The sequence below is a fragment of the Perna viridis genome, chromosome 7, assembly GCF_037379345.1.
Source record: "Perna viridis isolate PV_CMFRI_1.1 ecotype Kerala chromosome 7, ASM3737934v1, whole genome shotgun sequence".
Classification (NCBI taxonomy): domain Eukaryota; kingdom Metazoa; phylum Mollusca; class Bivalvia; order Mytilida; family Mytilidae; genus Perna; species Perna viridis.
The window spans coordinates 39,173,657-39,196,951 of NC_142451.1; the positions used below are offsets into that span (position 1 = coordinate 39,173,657).

The 23,295-nt window shown below is 32.3% G+C and overlaps 1 protein-coding gene across 10 annotated transcripts in view; it reads left to right on the forward strand.

Moving 5' to 3' along the window:
- Positions 1-23,295, forward strand: part of LOC148612637 (R3H domain-containing protein 2-like) — a 79,263-nt gene that overhangs the window by 41,179 nt on the left and 14,789 nt on the right. For 5 of the 10 annotated variants that reach the window (XM_088594281.1, XM_088594283.1, XM_088594286.1 and 2 more), the window contains 5 exons: positions 15,850-15,999; positions 17,833-17,939; positions 19,278-19,394; positions 21,146-21,215; positions 22,097-22,244. In XM_088594281.1, the coding sequence (XP_088450407.1) occupies positions 15,864-15,999; positions 17,833-17,939; positions 19,278-19,394; positions 21,146-21,215; positions 22,097-22,244 (578 nt within the window). In that variant the 5' untranslated portion in view covers positions 15,850-15,863. Of the gene's footprint in view, positions 1-1,556; positions 1,625-1,909; positions 2,043-11,597; positions 11,874-15,849; positions 16,000-17,441; positions 17,598-17,832; positions 17,940-19,277; positions 19,395-21,145; positions 21,216-22,096; positions 22,245-23,295 lie in introns of those variants that run through there. The other 5 variants (XM_088594282.1, XM_088594284.1, XM_088594285.1 and 2 more) reach the window with 4 other exon arrangements.

A 23,295-nucleotide genomic window follows, 5' to 3' on the forward strand; every position in this document is an offset into this window, starting at 1 on the left:
GGTTTTTGAAGTTGATTTGTCTTGTGGTTTTGTCTCTGTGTTGTGGCTTGAGTTGCTAATAAGTATTCTGTGGTATTCAGGGAGGAATGCTCATTAAACAAATAAGCCAATGGTATTAGGATAAAGCATGTTGTGATAATAGACCAATTCAATAAGTATTTTAATACTAACACAGAAAATAATGCATTCTTTGCAAATTTCATTACTGATTAGTGGTTTGTATCATGGTTTGCACTTCTAGACATCTAAAACACCATTAAAATGGAAAATCATAAAAATCTGACTAGATAGTTCAATAGTCCAATAAAGAGAAAAAGAATTAATGTCATTATCTTAAGACAATATTTAGTGAAGGCTGATTGGTAATACAAGTTATGTACATGCACAAGGAACTTGGTTTTAAAACTGTCAAATTTTCTATTATCATGCTAGTTAGTGTGTCTGAGAATTTATATTTTGAATCTTTCCTTTTAAAAGATTTATATTTAAGATGAGTGAAACATTTGTGGCCTTATTATGACTAGGAGTAACTGCAAGTACTATATTAGTGAGTATGTTCTATTTATAAGAAGACTTTTAGAATTTGTTATGTTTCACCAAATCCATTCTTTTTGTGGTTCATGGCTGAAAAGCCTACATATTTTTATTTTTGATATTTTGTTTGAATTGCCATAGTAAACAGAAATTAACATTTGGCTTTTCATATTACCTGTGTTCTTAAGAGTTAAAATTTATATAGAATGCACTGTAGATTTCAAAATTAAGGGAGGTAAATCTGAAAATGACACTGAAATACAATAGTATCTATTGGCTTTTTAGTGTTGATTGTCTCCTAAGAGCAGACAGATTGGAATAAATAATTACAAATTTTATAATATAGATCCATAAAACTACTTAATTACAAAAATTATATGTATAGCCTTTTTGGGGGTGTATCGCATTTTTCAGATTTTGCATTAGTCTTACAAAAACAGCTACTTAAAATCTACATGTTGTCTTGTGAATTGTAGGAAGCAAGGTGTTCTATATTGGTCCCTCTTAAGAAAAGAACTCCCCAGAAAAAGCAAGACAAGAAAATCTGCCTTTAGGCCAAAAAAAATTATATGTGTGTTTCCTATTACACTTTTTGTTAGGGTAGGTAGGGATTTTTTTTGTTGTTTACATTGTGGCTATTGGAGAAATATTCTGACTGTTTTTTGAAGAATGACAAAATATTTTTTAGTGTATTATATTTATAGCTGACAAAAAATAAGGTAGTTATAGTATTAGGAAACACCCTTTTATTTTAGTTTGGCCTTATATGATATCAATGATGTGCAATGTTAGCAAACTTGAAAATTTACCCTTGGGTGTACGACACTTCTATATTTTGTTCTCTCTTTTATGTTCAACTTTTGATTTCTCAATTTTAAACAATCTTCTACATTGTGTATCTGGTACATAAAATGACAAGGCAGTCTAGTCCTTTTATCTGTGTATGTTAAAGCATAAAAAATAAAACAATGGTTTCCATAAATAATTTTGATCATGAATCAATACTTATGATTACAGTAACTGGGATAATCATCCAGGCATTTCTGAAACTTATTAATCAGCTTAGACATAATCATCTGTAAAAGTGCAGGTTGGTAGAATATTTCTTTGCTGTCTGTTCTCAGTAAATTTTACAATCACCTTGTCTGCCCATTTGTCCTTCCAATACACTTTCTTGTAAATATTGGCAAAAAAAAAAATACTGTGTGTTTTCCATAATTTCTTATTTCTATTGTTAACTGGTATCTGTCCAGTCCATTGCAAGTTTATCTTCAGATGACCTTGCTTTTAGATAGAGGTTACTTAACAGATATGACCAGATATGTACAGGATCATTTATTTACTGATGGTTCTTTTCTTTGTTTGCATTTTGTAGAGAAGAGATTTTTTTCTTTGCTGTCTGGCTTACTATGTCTGTGCATACACCAAGTATGGTAGATGTGTATCCCTCTAAATAGACATTCTGAACTCTAATTGGCAGAGGAAAGTTCCAAGACAGTCTTGTATTGGTAGAATGTTTATTTTTAGCTTCAATTAATTACTAATTAGCAATGCATCAGCTGAAGTAGGAACATTGAGTTGACAGAAGTTTGATGATTTTATAGGCTAGATATGACATAGATGTGTGTAGCTAACACTATCAGTATTGTGATTTAGGACCTCAGTAGGTTAACCTCAATCTATTCAAGTCAGTGATTTTGATTAATTGTCCCTTTGTTAAAAAGGGTGAGCCTTCAAAGGGAAGATGAAAAAAAATACTAATAAAAAGTTGAAATTAAGGGTAAAAAAGTTTTTTTTTCCCTCAAGTTTGTTTGCCTTTATGGTATAAGAGGTTGGTCTTCGTTTAACCATTAAACATGAAATATTTAGTTTTCATATTACATATATTAACCAAATTTCTTCTCTCCATGCCCTAATTTTTTCTTCTGTATTCATTCTTGGAAAATTTCAAACATGACAAATAGATTTATTTTCTGCAACTGAAATTTTTGTGGTTGTCTGTCTCTGCCAAACTGTAATTTACTATCTCTGAGAGGGTAAATGAACTGGCATATACATCTTTGAGGCATGTTTCTTCTGAGGAGGAAATTTCATGTGGTTTTAAATACTAGAGCTGATTTATTGTACCAGAAAATAATTCAGGAACAGGACTTCCTCAAAGTTGTCCTGAGTACAGATTTCACCTTGTCAGCTAGCTTCATTGAACAATGTTTATGGGGGAATATTCATGACCAGTTTATTTACAAGGTGTCTTGTTTTCAGAGTGATGGTTATGGCATATTATATGAATGAAAGATGTTTTTGTTTTTGGTTAGTTATAGCTAAGTTGACTCATGACAGTTTTAAAGATCATGAAATTTAAAGCTTAGTTTTAAAGTTTCAAAAGATTTATTTTAATTTAATTCTGAAGAATGTTTTTTGAATTCTCTTGTTTAAATTGCTTATACATGTAATACTATTCAATTATTTGTTATTATTGAAAATGATTAGAAATGTTTGCTGTTTTACTGTGCTCTGTTTGCACAGAAATAAATATGAGTTTAAAATTTTGTATAAATGTCTAATATGATGCAGTGTACATGATAACATATCAGGGATGTTATTGAACTTTTTCAAATAGGTCCCCCATCAGTTCATTTGGGAATTTTCCCTTGGAATTGATAATTTTCAAACTATAAAAATACCACAACAAGTACACCATGAAGTAAAATAACACATAAAACATTTAATTTTATTTTAAAAAATAACCATAAAATGATCAAAGTAACTGTCTTTGTTTATAAACAAGGTCTTCACAAAACAAATCTGGATTTAAAAATTTTGATACTGGCGATTGGGAATTTTTCCAGCCACCCTGCAGCCCAAAATTCTATAGTAGCACCAACCCTGCATATGGATATTTATCTTCTAGATAGCTTTTAGTATAATTTGAAGTTGAATTATAACAAAAAAATGCTTTTTGCACCTAATTTTCTAAAATTGTCAAAAAAAACAAGCAATTCATTTTGAAACACTTAATGTTATTACTTATTTAAAGTAAAAATACTTGTAAAATGTACAAGTAAAAATAGCACAAGATGTTTTTTGGTCCTGTGATTGTTCTGATAACATGTAAATAATTATCTAATAATTGAATACAAGAAATGAAATACACAGAATATTGTCATCTGGGTACAGAATAATTACGATGATTGTAGGATTACGATTACAACGCATCAGGTCACCGATATGTATAAAACATCAATTAATTTGACACTAGATCTGATTGCTTTGACAGAAGGAAACTGTTTTACGAGACAAATTTCTGGCATATTTATATTTTATGTGTACATGAGTAATTGTGATTAAAAAAGGTTACATGGGCCTTGTATCTGTTATTGCTGTAAATGTAAGTTACACTTTAACATACTGAAGACCAACTGATTTTAGCAGATACTTCTTTTCCATTTTTAAGATCAATTCTTTTTTCACTGCTGTTTATTTTTGCAACTTACAGTGGTATCATCTTTTAAAAAATAAAGTGACTTATTCCAAACCAATGTGTTTTCACAAATAAGAAGACTAATGGCCCCACTTCTGAGCTGTTTTTCCTTTCTCTTACGATCAACCCATTTTCTTGCCCTCAAGTTAAGGAAAATAAATTGCTCTTGAAAAGGCAGTTCATTTTACTGGGCTTGGATTATAACACTAGATTTTGATTTTACTTGTGAAGCATTGGATGGAGACGTTTTTGTCAAATCATTCTTTTGTAAGCTTGCAAAAATGGTAAACTTGATATCCAAGCACATGTCAACTCAACCTGTTTTTTTTTTTAACAGAACTCTGTATCTGAAACAAAATAGTACTTTAGCTTAGCTCCCGATGGAGGGATTTATTTCAAATTTAGTGTTTGGCATAAGATAGGAGGAGCAAATGTTACAAGCAGTTTTGTATGCTGTCGTATCTTAACTTTCTGTTGTGTTCGACTTTTTTCACTATATTGAATGTTCTTGGCTCCTACTGGATGGATTGAATCCAAATTTGGTGTAAGGCATATGTTATAAGCAACTTTGGTTGTTGTCTGATATCAATTTCCTGTTTCTTGGGACTAAGCCATCCTACACTACATGTATATGGAATGATAGAGAACATTTATTTTCATTACAAAAATATCGGCTTACAATAGGTAGATTGATTTTAAATTTAGTGAGGCATTGTACAGATGGGACATATGTTATAAGTCACTTTGGTTGATTTCCTTTATCAGGTTCCTGTTTAAGTAGGGGTATACCTAATTTCTTTAGGTTGCCCTACCGGTGCACTTGGTCTATTCTCCCAGTTTTTTAGTGGAGTCTGAGTTGATTATTTACTTTTGTTACTTCATACATATTTGTTAGGTTATTTTATGTTCTTTGTTGTGTTTCTTTTCCATGTCTGGTCTTTGGCCCTGGTTACATTCTTTTGATTTCTGCTAGAATTGTGGTTCCTTTACATTACTCTTTCATGTTGTCCTCGTCCCTGAGAAAACCTCAAGAAAAGAAAACGTGCATTTGTCTATCATAGAGTTTCCACAAAGTTATGAAAGCTGTGATTTTGTTTATCTGCTTCGTCTAAATTGAACAAGATAACATTGGTATGACTTAAAAGGTAGCTTTACCAAGAGCTTAATTACATTTTATAGTTTTGATCATACTTCTTTTTTTTAGAGGAGATCTAATAAATGTTCTAAAAATGTCATCAGTAATTAAGCCTTCCCTTAACTACTTTTATGGGTCAGAATCACCTTAATGTAATGAGATCGTGATTTAAGACGATATTGGCACATGCAACCTTGCTTCCATTCTTAACAACTTCCTGCATTGAAGACTGCAGCATCTAAGAATCTAACTTAAAAAGTGTAGATACAATATTGATTTACGAGTTTTTATCTAATTTGTCCTAATTAAGGATGTAGGAACTGGCACTTTTCAAGAGTACAATGTGTCATAATTGACAATCATTAGACAATTTGGTAAGATGTGTGCTCAGAAGCAATTTAACACTTTCTCCTTGTAATGGAAAATATTAGGTTAGAAAAAGTTACTTCCTGAAGTAGTGAACTTTTAGCTAATGAAAAATTAAAACCGAAAAATTAGGTTAAAAGCTAACTATACTATAATGACTTTAAAGTAACCATTGTGTTGATATTCAAATTGCTGTTTTATTAGTTAATGAAGTTGTTGATGCAGTTTCTGGTGATCCTATTTAAACATCCATAATGAACAGATGCAATTACCTTAAATAGGGTTTTAAATTGGCTGTCTGATGAAGTTCTATTCAATCCATATAAATGTAGGGAGATTTACAAAATTTGAATGTTCTAGGATCTTAAAAACTTTTCAAGAATCATCTTCAGAATTTCAATTTTATTTCATGTTCATTTTATCATCCATTTCATGTTCATCACCTAAATATAGCTGAAATATTGCTGCTCAGGCATTAAACCCTAACAATCAATCAATCAAAATTTCAAGTTTACCGTCTGCCAGAAGAATAGGATAACAGTCAACCAACCAACTTTCCCTCACCAATTCTAGAACTTATGGAAAAAATCTTGGAAAATTAAATGATTGGTCCTTACAATCCTAATAATTGTTGGAAGTTGCATTCTATTCTGTGGATATTTTCAGGTTATTTTTACATTTGTAACAGTGTGAAATTAGGTCATATGAAGTCAAATCTGGTCTAAACAAACGAATTTGGGATGCCACTGGCAATTTGTGATTAGACAGTGTAAAATTTTGAAAACATTAAAATATTCTTTATGGCTGTAAGTAGATTGGCAGTAAAATCCCGCCTTTTATGGAAGAAATAGGTACATACTCTCATTCTTAATGAAACTGTTTTTCTCTGGTATGAATACTGCACTTCACCCATGCAAAAGACTGAATTTCTCGACACACTTGTAAGAAGTCCCAGAAGTTTAATAGGGATCATTTCTGTAAGTACTAATGTACCTGTAAATATACAAAATAAAAAAAAAAAGAGAAAAACAAGGAAAGTTAGGTCTTCATCTTCATCATTACTTTGTTGTGCTTTGATTTTGAAGACTTGTCATCATGTCGTTACTTTTATTTTATTATTTTTATTGTTAGGGTCTCTCAGAGCTTACATAGAGGTGTGTTTACACTTGTTGAGACCCATTTGGTGATCTCTGAAAGTATTTTTTATTTTGCATTTAAGTTACATGCTGGTGCTGTAGCATTTGTTGCAGTTAACTGTATCCCCAATATCAGTTCTTTTTTTCCATCATGTATCTACTGACATCATGTGATAAATGAGTTTCACAGTCCTCAAATCAAATCAATTGAATTAGAAGGGAATTTGATTACTTTTGCCGCAGTATTATCTAGTCTATATATACTTTGGAAATATTGAATACTGAAAGAAAATCAATTTCATGCCAACCATTGGTAATAATCGGTGTAAACACAGTCTTCTCTTGAATTTGAAACAGTATCTATATATTTTTAAGTCCTTATCGGATTTAATGGGTTCCACATTGAAATTAATTGTTTGAATGTTTAAATTGAAGGTTTTTGATATAAAATGATTGTTCTTTGAAGTAGTAGTGTTTTTAGAAGAACAAGGACTGTTATATTTGACATTACTTAGCATTTGCTATTGTTCAGGGCAAAAGTTACTTTGGATTTTTCTGTTTTGTATCTGTACATTTATGTAAATAAGCAAACAGGATGTCCTGAGAGATGAAGTTAGGTTTTAGAAAAAAAGAACCACTTGGGATATGTAAACAATATTGATGACAAGATCTTTTTTTGGTGATGATAAGTTCTTTTCTATAACAAAGCAAATATAGTGGAAGTTACAAAATGTAAGTATTATCTGCAGGCATACAGGATTCAGAATGGTGTAGCTGATTTAGAATCTTGAGGCTTGTTTTAGCATTAAACATTTCTTCCAAAACTGTTGATTTGCTTTTTTTTTATTTCCTTTTTAAGATGGTGGTAGATGAGGCCTTTGATTAGTATGTCTCATTAAAAATTGAAGTCAATCCCTTTTGTCACCATCCCTATGTCTGAGTGTAGTAAAGTTTGACTAAAGCTAGTGGAAATTTAAGCCAGAGTAAAAATTTGTTTGTTTATGGTTATCTACCTTAAATAGACATATTTTTTCTTGGCCTTACTTACTTGTACTGGAAAGAAGTTGAAATTTATGATTTAGGCTAGTAGCTGAATAAAGATTTTGGCACAGATTAAACAAGTTTAAAGATACTACTGCTTATGTATAGGACTGGAAAAAAAAGAGGTTACTTTTGGCACGTCAAAAGTCTTGATAAACAAATGTATTGAATTATACCTGTGACTGGAAGTACAGCATCATTCCATAAGATATTGTCTAGATTCCATGAAGAACTTATCTTTGATGTATAATGTCTGGTTTAGGTACACAGATCAGTATTAATTTGATAACTCTCTGTTAGAATGAATCCTGTTTAAACAAACCTCCATTTGTTTGCTTTTGGAAGGTGATTGGTTTATACAGGTTCCAAGTTCATTGAAATTGACCTAAGGGACTTCAGAAGGAATCTGGTTTGTATAGGTTTCTGGTTTACTTAAGGTTAGCTTTAGACCGTGTTACTGCTGATACATTTTGTAATATCTGGAAGAGAGAAATTTTCTATGAATGCAGGTTTGGCAATATTCCTGTTTCATTCTTATCTTAGAACACATTGTACATCAACTATAGACATTTACTGAAATGAAATTATGTAATTTTTTTTTCCATTGTGAGATAACATAGTGTCCTAGTAATTGACCCCTGTTTAACATTATACTATAGGTTACAATAGCACAATTATGTCTCCTCGGTATTCAGCCAGATCTTTACCCCAACATGCAGCCCAGTGGAAAATACAGAAACGTTCACGATAGGTGGATAATAAAAAAGATATTTTCATGAAAAAATTGTACGAACAGTAAGGAACCAAAAGTATTGAATTTGAAAGCTAGCAGCACATATATGTGTATTTTATGGAGCACTTAAGGCTTAGGGTTGCTACTGAAAAAATGATGTTTGAAAAAGTATCCCCCTTTTTGAACTTTAATTTATGGGCAGAAATGCCGCATGACATGGTGGTTTTTATTTTAAAATTTAAAAGCGATATAGGTGTATTTTAGCAACATTGCGTTAGATTAGAGAAATTTCACCTGGATCTATTTTTAGATTTAAGTGGAAGTGAGGACCTCCATACAGAAATTGCATTGTGAATAATTGCGCTATTAAAGCTCAGGTGAATTTAACCTTTTCCACTTTCAGTGGTAGAAATAAACTTTAAGCCAATTTTCTGTAGGTCTTGGTTTCATAAAGTATCTCTTTAACAGGCTTGCTATTAAGGCTAGGTAAACTTCCTTATCCTTCATCATAAAAGATAAAAGTTGAACTGAACATGTGTCCTTTATGGATGGATGGAAAATGTTCCCATCAGCTCCATGGTGTGTATTTGTGAAATTCCAAATAAGAAATTGTAGCAGTCAAAATTACTCCAGCATTTGACTTATTGTATTTTAACTGTTGTTTTGTGAACTATGGGTCAGTAACTACAGCATACTCGATGAACCTACAGATAGATTTCTACATGCAATTTGTTCAGATAAGGCCTTTGGATGGGTGAAAAAAATCGGTTCTTTGTTATCTGGTAACTGGACTGTAACATTGCAAAGTTAGTAATTGCATTTAAAATGGTAAATCAATTCTGTAACTAATGATCATTTTGCCAGATAAAGAAACATTATCTAGGAAATAGCAGTTACATTGTAATCAGACAGTCCTGGGTCAATATGAACTAATCAATTAACTCTTGGGTAGATTTACAGGGAATAACAGAATAGAGTCGGACTTAATTCAATAAATGAACTTAACTTTGGAAAAAAGGTTCGCATGGGTCAAAAGAAACACTCTCTCACTGGCCCCTGGCAGGCAAATTTAATGAAGGGCAAGTCTAAGTTAATAAAGTCAAACAGCTAGCCAGGAACTGGTTTACCTAATTTGGATGTTTTTTTTGTTCAACATATGATAAGGAGTAGTAAACTTCACTTTTACACCCACTTGACCAGGTGGACATTACTATCCCTTTTGAATAGTTACTTCATAGTTTCTGGAGTTATTTCTTACTACAAATGATAAAGTCCAGAAGCTTTTATAGATTGTATTTTCTGTTATAAACAGGGATGATTTTTTTCTGCTTTTTAGCGAAATTCCACTTTTTCAAATCCTGATTTTACTGTTATGATATATTTTTTTACTGTATATTTACTTCAGATTTTGCCAATTTCTGCTTTTTTTGTAGACCTTGTAAAATCATTCCTGTATAAATGATGTGAATGTACAAATTGATTGATTACTTGCAATGATATATACAGTATATATTTGTTTCTGTTATGATGTACATATATGTATTTTTAAAAAATTGCAGGCTTAGGTCCAAAGCCGAGAAACTACTCAAGCTGAAACCCTGGTATCAGCATGTAATCTTGAAAAAAAAGATAGCTGACGCAAATTCTCGCTTTGTAAATACCCAAAACTGATTAGGATTTTATTTGGTGAACTGTGTGATCATTGTGATGTTTCGTGTTTTAATTGATTTATTGGTTCAACTAGTAAACAATTTCCAATTTTTCAAGACATGTATATAAAGCATTATTCGATACAAAAAAGTGATTGAAAATATTCCAGATAATGCCCCCAACAGAGCCTTAAACTCCACGGTTGCTATCACATTTGTCCAATGAAATGCCAGGTTGTAAGAGCATCGATTATTTTGCCATGGTTTGGCATTATGGATGTCACATGATGTCATAGCGAACTCAGTACCGACTGTGTCAGAAAAAGAATTTGTAAATTTAGTAGTGATTACGTGCAGAGGATGTTGCCCAATCTTAAAAACCATTGCATTATCAGATAATATTGCTCTATCTAACAAGTCACTGCTTCTTCAGAAAATGTTGCTGAACTTAGAGTGTAAAAACTATTGCATCCACAGAAAATGTTTCCCTTTCTAAAACCCATTGCACCACCAGGGAATGTTACCCTATCAAGATTGTAAATGACACTGCACCTCCAGAAAATGTTGCCCTTTCTGGAAGATCAAAACTGTTACGCCTCCAGGGAATGTAACCGTATCTTGAGGGTAAACAGAACTACTGCACCTCCAGAGAATGTTGCTCCATCTAGAGGATTAAAACCAGAGAATATTACCTTAACTAGTGGGTAAAACCCACTGCACCTCCAGAGAATTTTACCCTAGCTAGTGGATAAAACTCACTGCGCCTCCAGAGAATATTGCTTAAAGTAGTGGGTAAAACTCCCTGCACCTCTAGAGGATATTAATCTTACTAGAGGGTAAAAATCACTGCATTTCCAGAGAATATTACCCTAACTAGTGGATAAAACTCACTGCACCTTCAGAGAATGTTACCCTAACTAGAGGTTAAACTTACTGCACCTCCAAAGAATATTATCTTAACTGCAGGGTAAAACTCACTGAACCTCGAGAGCATATTACCCTAACTAGAGGTTAAACTTACTGCACCTCCAAAGAATATTATCCGGTAAAACTCACTGAACCTCCAGACAATGTTGCTCTAACTAAAAGGAAAAAAAAAAAAAAGTTCCCAAGTGTTCATTATAGAGAACAGTTATTAATGTGTTTTACCACTAGATCTTTAATAACAGATAATTTTCTGTATCTTGAGCTGGCTGTATTGTCCAAAGTGATTATTTAGTTTTGCCTGTTAAAGAGCTACTAACTCTTATATATGCTCTGGTGGGTGGATATCCTAATGGATTTCTTTACTAGAAAAACACATCTCCACTTAGAAGAATAATTTGTTTACGATGACGTAGTTTGTCTCTTGACGCAAAGACTTCCCTATTTGATGATTCTATTACTTTGACTTGTTGATACGTTGTTTTTTTTTACGTGGTGAAAAGTGACGTTTCCATCAGAATCCACTCGTAAACACTGATTATAGTTAATCTTGTGATTTGGAAATTGATATAAATTCTCTTCAATTGTATGATAACCCACTGTTTTTTCCTAATTTAATTTTTTTTATTTCATTTACAGCGGATGGTGACTAACTCTTTCTGTTGGTTTTGTTACGTTGGTGTCAGAACATATATTTAAAAGATTACTTTTTAGTTCCGAAAGTGAAATGTTTTAACCAGAGCCTGTTTCGATGTGTATGTAGAAGCTTGATGTTTTTCAAGTTAGTCAGTATGATAATCATGAATTCCTGAGAGTAAATGTTTCAATTAGGATAAATTTCAGGTTGGATTTTATGAATTAGACAATTCAAAAGGTGAGAGAACTATAACTACCTTCAGTGGTTCAGTTTAAGTTTTTTCTTTAACTCTTCAAGAAGGGAGGTAACCTTTGGTATATGTATGTAGGGGATTGTTAGTTGTTCTTTAACTACTAGGTACTATCCAAACAAATTATTCCAGTCCACTACAGGAGTTGAAGTTCAGCCATGCAGTTGTAGTATGTTGGGGTGTTAAGTTTTTAAGACATCAAATTTAGCCAATTAAGCTGACTGTTTCTCATAATATGGGGAATATATATCTGTATAATCAAGAATTGTTAAAAAAAACAAGAAAAAAAAAACAAAACAACTTTCCCTTTGTTTTAGCTTGTCAATCTGCCTCCCTTTCTAATCCTCATACTTTAAATTCCTTTATCTGCCCCTGGTTACTACTGTACATGTACTTTGATTGTGGAAAAGAACTTCATTGTAGAATTATACATGGGCATTTTGTTGTAAATGTGACTAGTGAAGTATTCTAAGAAAGAAATAATTAACCCTTTTTACTATTTTTAAAACTGGAGAAAAATCAAAACAAATAAAGGCTTGACAACTGACCTATCTTGCATATATATCATACAAGTCAAGTGCTAGTTTGAAGATCTACACTATATTAAATTCTGAACAATGTATGTACCTGTCACAAGAAATGGAATGAGACTGTGGTAGTGTGCATAATGTACATACATAGAGTATTTGATTTTTTACTTGATATAAACCTGTATCTTTCTACTATTATATACTCTGCTTTGAAACTATAAAGTATGTAGTGATCTTGATGTCTGTCAGTCTGTCCACCACCTTTTCATTACAACTCATTCATAATTGGCATCTGTCTGTCTGTTCACCACCTTTTCGTTACAGTTTTTCTGCAACTTCTTTATAGTTGCAATGGGGGATATAATGTGATCTTAGTGTCTGTCTGTCCACCACCTTTTCATTACAGTTTTTCTGCAACTTCTTTATAGTTGCAGTGGGGGGTATAATGTGATCTTGGCATCTGTCTGTCTGTCCACCACCTTTTCATTACAGTTTTTCTGCAACTTCTTTATAGTTGCAGTGGGGGGTATAATGTGATCTTAGTGTCTGTCTGTCCACCACCTTTTCATTACAGTTTTTCTGTAACTTCTTTATAGTTGCAGTGGGGGATATAATGTGATCTTGGCATCTGTCTGTCTGTCCACCACCTTTTCATTACAGTTTTTCTGCAACTTCTTTATAGTTGCAGTGGGGGATATAATGTGATCTTGGCATCTGTCTGTCTGTCTGTCCACCACCTTTTCATTACAGTTTTTCTGCAACTTCTTTATAGTTGCAGTGGGGGGGGTATAATGTGATCTTAGTGTCTGTCTGTCCACCACCTTTTCATTACAGTTTTTCTGTAACTTCTTTATAGTTGCAGTGGGTGATATAATGTGATCTTGGCATCTGTCTGTCTGTCCACCACCTTTTCATTACAGTTTTTCTGCAACTTCTTTATAGTTGCAGTGGGGGATATAATGTGATCTTGGCATCTGTCTGTCTGTCTGTCCACCACCTTTTCATTACAGTTTTTCTGCAACTTCTTTATAGTTGCAGTGGGGGGTATAATGTGATCTTGGCATCTGTCTGTCTGTCCACCACCTTTTCATTACAGTTTTTCTGCAACTTCTTTATAGTTGCAGTGGGGGTATAATGTGATCTTGGCATCTGTCTGTCTGTCCACCACCTTTTCATTACAGTTTTTCTGCAACTTCTTTATAGTTGCAGTGGGGGGTATAATGTGATCTTAGTGTCTGTCTGTCCACCACCTTTTCATTACAGTTTTTCTGTAACTTCTTTAAAGTTGCAGTGGGGGATATAATGTGATCTTGGCATCTGTCTGTCTGTCCACCACCTTTTCATTACAGTTTTTCTGCAACTTCTTTATAGTTGCAGTGGGGGATATAATGTGATCTTGGCATCTGTCTGTCTGTCTGTCCACCACCTTTTCATTACAGTTTTTCTGCAACTTCTTTATAGTTGCAGTGGGGGGTATATATGATCTTGGCATCTGTCTGTTTGTCCACCACTTTTTCATTACAGTGGGGGTATATATGATCTGGGTGTTCGTTTGTCCATTTGTATGTCTAAACCTTTTCACTTTGGTTTTTTTATTCTGCAGTATTTTTCTGCAACTACTTACCTCAGCCACTTTCAGGTACTTTCACAAAAGCCTTTTCATAGGTGTACCATATTGTGGAATCTTAAGTCACATCATTGATATAAAGTCATAAGTCTTGTTAAAAAACTAGTAACATTATGAAATATTTTGCATTTTTTGTGTTTTAGAATTGATTTCATAACATTGAATTTATTGCTTAGGGATACTTAACATCCTGGATTCCATTGTCTTTTTTTTGTTAGTCTTCATATACAAAATTATTTTTTAGTCTCCTGTATTAATAGACAAGAGACTTCAGTCTTCAGTTTCATCTGTCAGTCTGTTATTACAATTACTCAGTTGTCTTTGGCTTTATATGGAAATAATTTGAATTATTGGTATTTTAAATGTACAGGTAGATTCTGTATATCTTGGTATGTATGCCATTGATTGTAATTTGCCTATGTTGGATAATTTTTTATGCAGTTGTGGCCCTTTCACACTTTACTGCACAAGTTTATAGCCATTATTCTCTTACCTGCATCACTGATGGTGAAATCAGTTCTAGTAACCTCTCGACTAAATATGCTGTCTGTCACACTTAAGGATACCTACTTTTTGTAATCTGTAACTCAAAAAAGTATTAAAGCAATATTATTAAAACTTTGCACAGTGAAATATTCATATTGAAGATGTGCAGTACCTATTAGGGATAGATTTAATATATTTTTGCTACACTTTAGCATGTTGAACTGAGCCATTTTTTCAGTGGTATATGCTATGATTGGGACATTACACATGGGAATGAGTAACCCACACTGTAGTTTTTTAACTTGCTAAGTGTTTTTATACATATTGAAGACTCTTATGAGCTGACAAATCTATGTTATTGGTGGCTGAGATCAAGACATACATGTATTAGTCTTTGTTTTTCCATTTGAAGTCTGATATTGAAAGTCCATTTTTTTTTTAGTGAAAATGCTAAGTCTGTGCGTCATATTTAACTTTTAGATGCAGGTGTTTTCATATGCTATACCAATATAAGGTAGAAATGTAGAGTTGACTTTTGACATGGTGCTAATTGAAGAAAGTTTCAATTGAAATATAAGCAGGTAAAGGTTCAAAAACGAAGAATCTACGTCATTTGTCAAATTGTACGTCATTGCCTTGATGTTTGATTGAGTTGCTAATGCTACATTAATATAGTCTGTTTGGTTGACATTGGATTATTTTATGTATTTATTTAAAGGTAGGAATCTATTTGAATATGCATATAATGAACATTAGCCACTAATACCCTAAACTGGCCCTGAAAATTTTGAATGGTCATACATCCAACAATCTGGCTCATTGGCATGGTTGTACTCCTGCAAATTGGTTGATAGAATGGTGCATGTCAGTCAGGTAGCTGATGGGCAGGGAAAATATTTTCCTAACATTTTTTTCAGTAACTATAAAGCTCAGCCACTTGATAATTGGTATGAATCTACAGTAATATTGTGGGTTGTGATTTTTAGATCTGTCATGCTTCTGCTTCCTGTTTACAGCAACCTGACCATTTCTGTCTTTTTTTACCTATTTTTTGGTGTTATTTGATAGTTGATTGCATAACTTAGAGTGTGTAGAGAGAAATTAAGGCATGGAGACAGAGTAAAGTTAGAAAAGCTACTGGTAATCAAATGCATTAAAAAGAAAAATTACACTTCTTCTTGAAAATATTAATTTTGTGGTATTTCATTATCTTTGTTAAGTTCTGTTTTTGAAAAAAAACTTTTCATGAACATTTTAAAACATGATTTAATTTATTTATGGAAACAAACATTGCTCAATTAATAAATTATCTTTTTTCAGATAAGCTTTTCCACATGACCATGGCAACTGACCAAAAACTTGATGGCAGAAATAATAAAGTTCCATTACGGAAACAGTCTGAAATTGAAGAGGAAGAGGATCAAGAAACCAGTCCTGGATCTGACCAATCAGATTCCACCATCACTACAGGTAAGTTTGTCAAACATTTCATATCTGTTTGAGGCACATTTACCGGATCTGATATTCTCTGCAACCACCAAATCTCTAGAAAGCCAGAACCAGTGGGTGTAATTACCATGGCTGTATATTATTTCTCTCATACATTGCATTTTAATTGGTCTGGAGGGCTGTTATTAGGGATTTATCCTATTTCAAAGAGACTTTTAGAAAATAAATCTTATGACATAATTTATGTCATTTCTATGATCTATGTACACTGAAATTATAACATGTTCATTCATCTTTCACCATGCATCAAATACAGGAAGCATTTGTAGATATTTAAGAACTGACATGTACAGAGCTAGTGTTTTCACTGGTTAAAAAATGATCCAGAAGTAATTGCATTATAGCATGACTTAAAAAGCTTTCTTGGCATTCAGTGGAACAAAATACTACAACCACCCACACATTCAGTGAGGATTGTATCTTAAGTATTCTGGCTCAGTAGAACAGACTTGATTAATGTGTCTTGTATATGGTGCATATGAAAAGGGATAGAAGGTCTATCATTGGGGACAAAAATGAATCTTTTCCCTGTCATGAGAGAGAAGTGTTATTCTTGAAATTCAGCTGAAACATTTAATTCTGTAGCTTATCAAAATTCCAAGGTGTTCCAACGTTCACATCCATGTAAAAAAATAACATTTATTGAAATTGAGGAATAACTCAACTGAGAAGGGTATTCATAATACTGGACACAGTCCTCATAAAAGTTACCTATACATACCTAAGATCCAAGAACCACTGAGGACCTACACAGTGATTTTTTGGGGGGCAAATACTAATTGGAACTTCTCCACCTTTCTTGTTATATTTAAAGTGTAGTGATAAAGACCAAGTAGTTCCAGTTGTGCAAAGATATTAGATAACTCAACCCATGGACATGGTGAATTAAGTTTCGTAAGGTCTACTGGTACCTAGGATATCACCCTCTCTAGTATAACTTCATCCACTTGCATGCTACTTCTGTCTCATTAAAAAAAAAATATATAAAAAACCCCAAACAAACAAATTGTAAATGAGGTGTTGTATTTTATAATCTTTTTTTTTTACTAATTTATCCAAGGTTTTCAACTAATAATGTTTGAATTAACCAAATTTTATTTAGTACCAATCTTGATAAAAATACATTAGGTAAATCCATTTACTGACAAAAGTACAGAGATCAAATTTTATTAAAGAAATGTTCATCGTCACTCCCACACAATATCCTGGTTTTTTTTCTTCTCTTTCTCTTGTTATTTCGCCAATGATCAAAATACATTCCTATCAGCCCTATGGGAAAAAACAGTCTAAATATAGATTTACTCTGGGTCAAAAATAGACACATTCTGTCATTTAAAAGTTCTATTATCTGTGCAGATTTGCCATGTATTCAAACATTCAAGTGATCTGTTGTATTTGGATTGTACTTCCTGAACTGGGTCCTTCAACTTGAAAGGATTTTTAATCATGCTAATGTAGAAGGGATATATCTGAAATTGATCCTATGATTGATATTAATGTTGAATAGTGTACACATAATGATACATTTATCATTAACATTATGATGGATATTTTGGAAGGTAAATATGTTCAGAGAAGTTCAGATTCTGAGTAAAAAAAGTAGATAAACATAAAAATGAGAGAAGAGGGAGTTTCTTTGTTGGGTTTCAGGTTGATACATGAGCAGTAAAAATGTGGATTGCTGTAAATGTAAGGGCAACTTGTGACGTAAATGTGGCTAGGACAACAGCAGGGTTTTATGTTATATATATGTATGGATAGCATGAAGTCTATGTATTTTTCCATTAATTGTAGATCAAGAAGTGGTGCACACTGTAACAGTTAGTACAGAGCAAGCAGATTCTAGTCCTATTATTGAAGAAGCTACACAGAACAACTCACCTGATTGTAATCATGTTCAGGTATACTACATATGTTAAGACAAACTATATACGTATTTTTTTTTCAAAATATAATCTTGGTTTTTTGTATAATCCAGACGTGATTTTATTTCACTTTGAAATGGAATTTAGGTTTTTAAATTACAGATTTTACTGTTATTTCACTTTTAATTGGGTATGGCTGAAATATTGCTGCATGGGTGTTAAACCCCAACAATCAATCAATCATTTAACTGGAATTTTGGTTTTTAATTACAGATTTTACTGTTATTTCGCTTTAAAATGGAATTTAGGTTTTAAAATGACAGATTTTACTGTTATTTATTACCATATGTTTAGTTTGATCTTGTAAATACCTATCATTCTTGGCCTTGTAAAAATCATGTCTGATTTTTTATATTTTTTTAGTGTAATTTTCATTGTTATTTCATTCAGATAACATGGCAACACCAGAGTTAGTATCCCCATTTGTTAAGGCTTCATCAAATAGTCTAGTCTTAGTGACAAATTAAAAAAAATCTTGTTTATGCATGGTAAGACCAATGATGATTAAATTGTTGGTGGACTTCAAATTTTGGCTTGATAGCCCACAGTTTGAAATATGGTAGCCAATATGTTAAGTTCTTTACCAGACATGATTTTCATCCGCTTTAAAGCAGAAATATGTTTTTTTTTAAATCTGGATTTTACAGTTACTGTTTCTTTATTTATAGTGTTTGACTTCTGGTATGGCCATTTCAGCTTTTTTCTCGGTCAGCGAAAATCAGGTCTGTTTACAAACACAGTAGAAATTTCAGCAGCCCACACACAATTTAGGGGCCATTGATGAGTGGGCCCTTGCTTATTTCAAACCCTGATATATGTGTTGAAGTTGAGGACTTTTCTAGTATTCTGGTTCAGTGAATTTTCTTTTCCTGCAGTGAATGCGTTTGATGGTTTTATGATGTCTTTTTACTGGTTCAGTGGATGGTTTATTGCATAAGCACTGCTTTACAAAACAATTTACAGTATGTATGATCACTTCATTTGAAAGGTTGTCAATTCTAAAATTATCCATATGTTAGCTACACAAGCAGTTAACTGTTTATGCATGTATAATGGCAACCTATACCTGTATATAATGATGTTATGGGGCCTGCTGCAGCCTGCTGTGTGGTTTGAGGATTTCCTCGTTGTTAGTTGAAGACTAATGGGTGACCTTTGGCTGACATTTTCATCCAGATTCTTTGACATATACACCATACTTATTCTCATTATAAGTATTAATTTTAAAAGCATGCCAATAAGCTTTTGGAATATATATGTCTTTTTGTTGGTTTTTAATTTTTAAATTCAAATATGTGTTGATGTCTCTTTCAGAACAATCCTAAGTTATGTAAATTAACTCGAAGTAAGGCTTTTGAGATTACATCGCCACCATTGGAACAACAGAATTTATTGGAAAGTCCATCAAATGGCACATTATCGAAATCATCAGTAAGTAGAATTACTTATTGCATTCTTACCTTGCATATATTGCATCCTGGTATATTTTGAACTTGCAGGCAAATTCAACTGTTGAAATGAATGTCTTCTTTATACTGTTACAATTTGTTGTCACTTGTGTCTTAACTGCAAAATACAAGTATCATGGGAAAACTTTCAAAATTTATTGTAACATGTACATAGACATTTAACCTATGTACAAAAACTAATTCTGAGGTTCTTCATAGATTCTAATGAAACTTAGCAGAAAGAAACTGAAATGACATGGAAGACCCCTCTCTTTTGAGATTACTAAATTAAATTTTGGAAATATCATAAATTAAAACATTTATTTTCAAATTGGACTCAGTCCATTACAGAATTGCCTTGATAAACTTTAATGAGACTTGTATTGTAGCTAAGATTGCTTCGGTTAAAAATGGAAGAAACTTATTGAACTTTAAACTCAGGTCTCACTAACCACTTCTAACGTTTCCATTACTTTACATGTTAAAAAAGTAATTTTCAAAGTCTAACTGTGAATTCCCAGGACAAATGACATCATAAAGCTGCATACCATTGCAAAGCTTGGAAAATAAGGCTTCCAAAATCATTATGCTAATGGTACGATGATAGTAGAAATTCTTCACAAAATTTACTTGAATAAATAATACTGAAAATCCACATTTTTACCTGTTCTGCTAACTGACAGCATGGAGGCAAATTACTCACACATGTAAACAATATTCATACACTTTTGTAGTTAATTACATATATGATTTTAAAGTACACATTCTCAGCTTTATTTTGACTACTTTTAATCATAATACACACAAATAATACACTTACAATGCATATGTCTAGGTTCAGTGTGTTTTTGGTACTACATAGGGGGGTGGCCATTTGACCCGGAAGTGGTTTGTGAGACCTCAGTAGATCATTGGTCAATACATTATTATTACTACAAATAGATAATTGAATGGTGGGTGACCTAGTGTTTAGGTTCAGTTGAGATGGGTAAAGAAAAACTAGGGTAGTTAGGAAAATTATGTTATTTTTAAAAAAAAAATATTTTACATGGAGCTAATGGGGAAACAATGTAGACTTTAATGGTGCTTGAGCCAAAAAGGCCATAAAATGTTCAGGGTAGGCACAAAAGATAGGGTAGGTAGTGTAGCAGGAAACACATTTTATTTTATTTTTGCCTTGAACTTATTGAAGATTTCTTGTTGATTTTCATTGGTTTCTATTCAACTAGAGAAAGGTATAAAATGCTGACAATTTGGTGGTAAACCAAAAGGCTCTTTTCCAAACTAGAAATTGCTTAGTAGACAGTAGATGAGATTGTATACAATACTGATTTATGTAACTTCTGTCTACACCCACATTGTGTTACCTAATCACACTGTTATCCTAAAAAGATATTATTGAAATAGGGAGGTGGTATGCCAATCACAATTTTTGATATTAGTTAATATTTATGTCTGCTTCACAGTGACAATTTTTTTTTTCATTTGGTTTCTTTAGTAGGTGTTGAAATCTGATTAATCTTCAGGGATATTCATCTGCTATTAACAACTTTATTCACAGTAGAAAATAATTGTTATTAGTTTTTTTTCATTTTTTTATTAGGTACGGAGAGGTGATGCTTACATAAAGCTCACAACTTTTGATAAATACCTGTTATCTATATTTAATCTAGTATACTTGTAATGTAGATGGCTGAAATGCATATTTTTACTGACAATTTTTTTACATTTCAGTCGTCATCACGTCTGGAGAAGAATAATTCACAAAGTTCGGAGGCAGGTACTTCATCTAGTCTTTCAAGAGGTAAGAACTAATGTATCATCAAGGCTGAATGAAATCTTGCCTTAAAAAAGGGAAAATTGTATTGGCCAACTTTAATGAATGAAGCTTATACACTTAAATTGCAAAATTTTGAAAACAAACATTTAGATAATGATTTTTGATGCCATGAAACAGGATCCAAGGCAAAAAAAAATTGAATACATTCCAGAAACACAAAACTTAATCTGAAGGAGACAGAAAGTAGAAATTGAAAATATGATGAAGCATTTAATTTGGGGAAATTAACACAACCAATAGTCAAGTAAGATGGTGAAAATACAAGGGGATGTCTAGTTCTGCTTAAAGTAGGATTCTCACTGCAAGCTGTCATAGGTCTCTTTTTTGAGTGTCAATTAAAATTTACAAAACCAACATGCTCAAGACAATTAAGAGAATAAAAAATTGCAACCACTTAATACTTCCATGATTATTTTTTTTATTAAACATACACCTTACAAATTATGGAACAATTACAACATATGTTGCTACATATGTTTAAGTATAAAATACATAATGGAATGACAGGGATTAAAACTGCTGCCAAAAAAGTTCTGAACATTCTTTATGATTAATATTGAAGTGCGAAAAAAAAATTAAGTTGGAACTTTGACAACATTTACTTGAAGTGTTGGAAATTTTTCCTCTTGTAGAAACCTCAGCTGATTCATTACCTAAAATTTTGTTGGCTTGTATGTTGAAGTTAAACTTTAAAATCATTATCCTCATTTCTGCAAATTTATGATCAACATGGACCATACTGTTGATCACTGATATTGCTTTTGATGTCATGGAATTGGTCTTGTTAATCTTCCTCTGATAGTAGTTGATGAATGTAAACCAAATTATGTTCATATCTATTTCAGATTCCAGTTTTGATAAAAGTCCATACAAAGATTCTACTGGTATAGATTTGGAAGAATTTATTCATAAGACATTAAATAAGACACAGAAAGATCGTAGCATGTTACTAAAACTTGAGACTGATATTAACAATTTCATCAATGAGCCAAAGTAAGTCTCTAATGTGTATTCACCAAACATAAAAATACAGTCGAACCTCGATGTGTCAAACTCGGATTAATCGAAATCTCAGATAACTTGAACTATTACAAAGTCCCAGCAAAACTCCGCTTACTCCAATACAATTTTACCTCGGATGACTCGAACTCAGATGAATTGAAAACCTTGGATAACTCAAAGTAATCAATCAGTCTTCACGATAGGACTTCGAGGTTAATTAACCCTGATGTCTCAAAGTCAACTAATTAGTCGGAAAACTGATTGTTTTATGACAAACCATGATCGAGGTGTGTTTTAACAACAATTAGCGTGGCAAATGAAATTAATGTGTTGACACTCTTTATGGTTTGATTTTTTTATTTAACTAATTTAAAATTGCATGTGTTGTTAAAAGAAACAAATTTTATTAATAACACGTGAGAATTTGCACTAACAGTGGTATCAGATATTTTGATTTTTTTGAAAAAATTTTAAAAAATGCAGATGAATTGTAATGGTATCTGACTTATTTAATGAAACATCAAACAGACAATAGTAAGAGTATTTCAATGACTACATTTGTTTCACCAGTGAATCTGAAATTTTATCGTAATATTGTAGAGCACATGGTTTGACGATACTTCTGATTGTGAATCAAACAAAGCATCATGTTATGAACTATGGTGTTTTTTATATAGAAAATATAAAAAGGAAATTTCATTATAACCCTCGCTGCCATTCAGTATTTCAAACACGATATACGTTTCGATTTGAAACGCATGACATTACAAAGTACCATGTAAAGTGAAACACATGTAGATGTACAAGCATAACAAATGATATAAATACAGAAACAATCATGGACCAAACTACTAGTATTTCTGGTTTATCCTCGACCTTGGATTACTCGAACCTCGGATAACTCAAACATTCTTGCATGGTCCTTTCGACTTTGACTTAACAAGGTTTGACTGTAGAAAGATATTAAATGATTTGTTGCTATTGAATTAAACTTTTTAAAAATGATTATTGACAAGGTTTAGATTCTTTTTCCATTATTTTA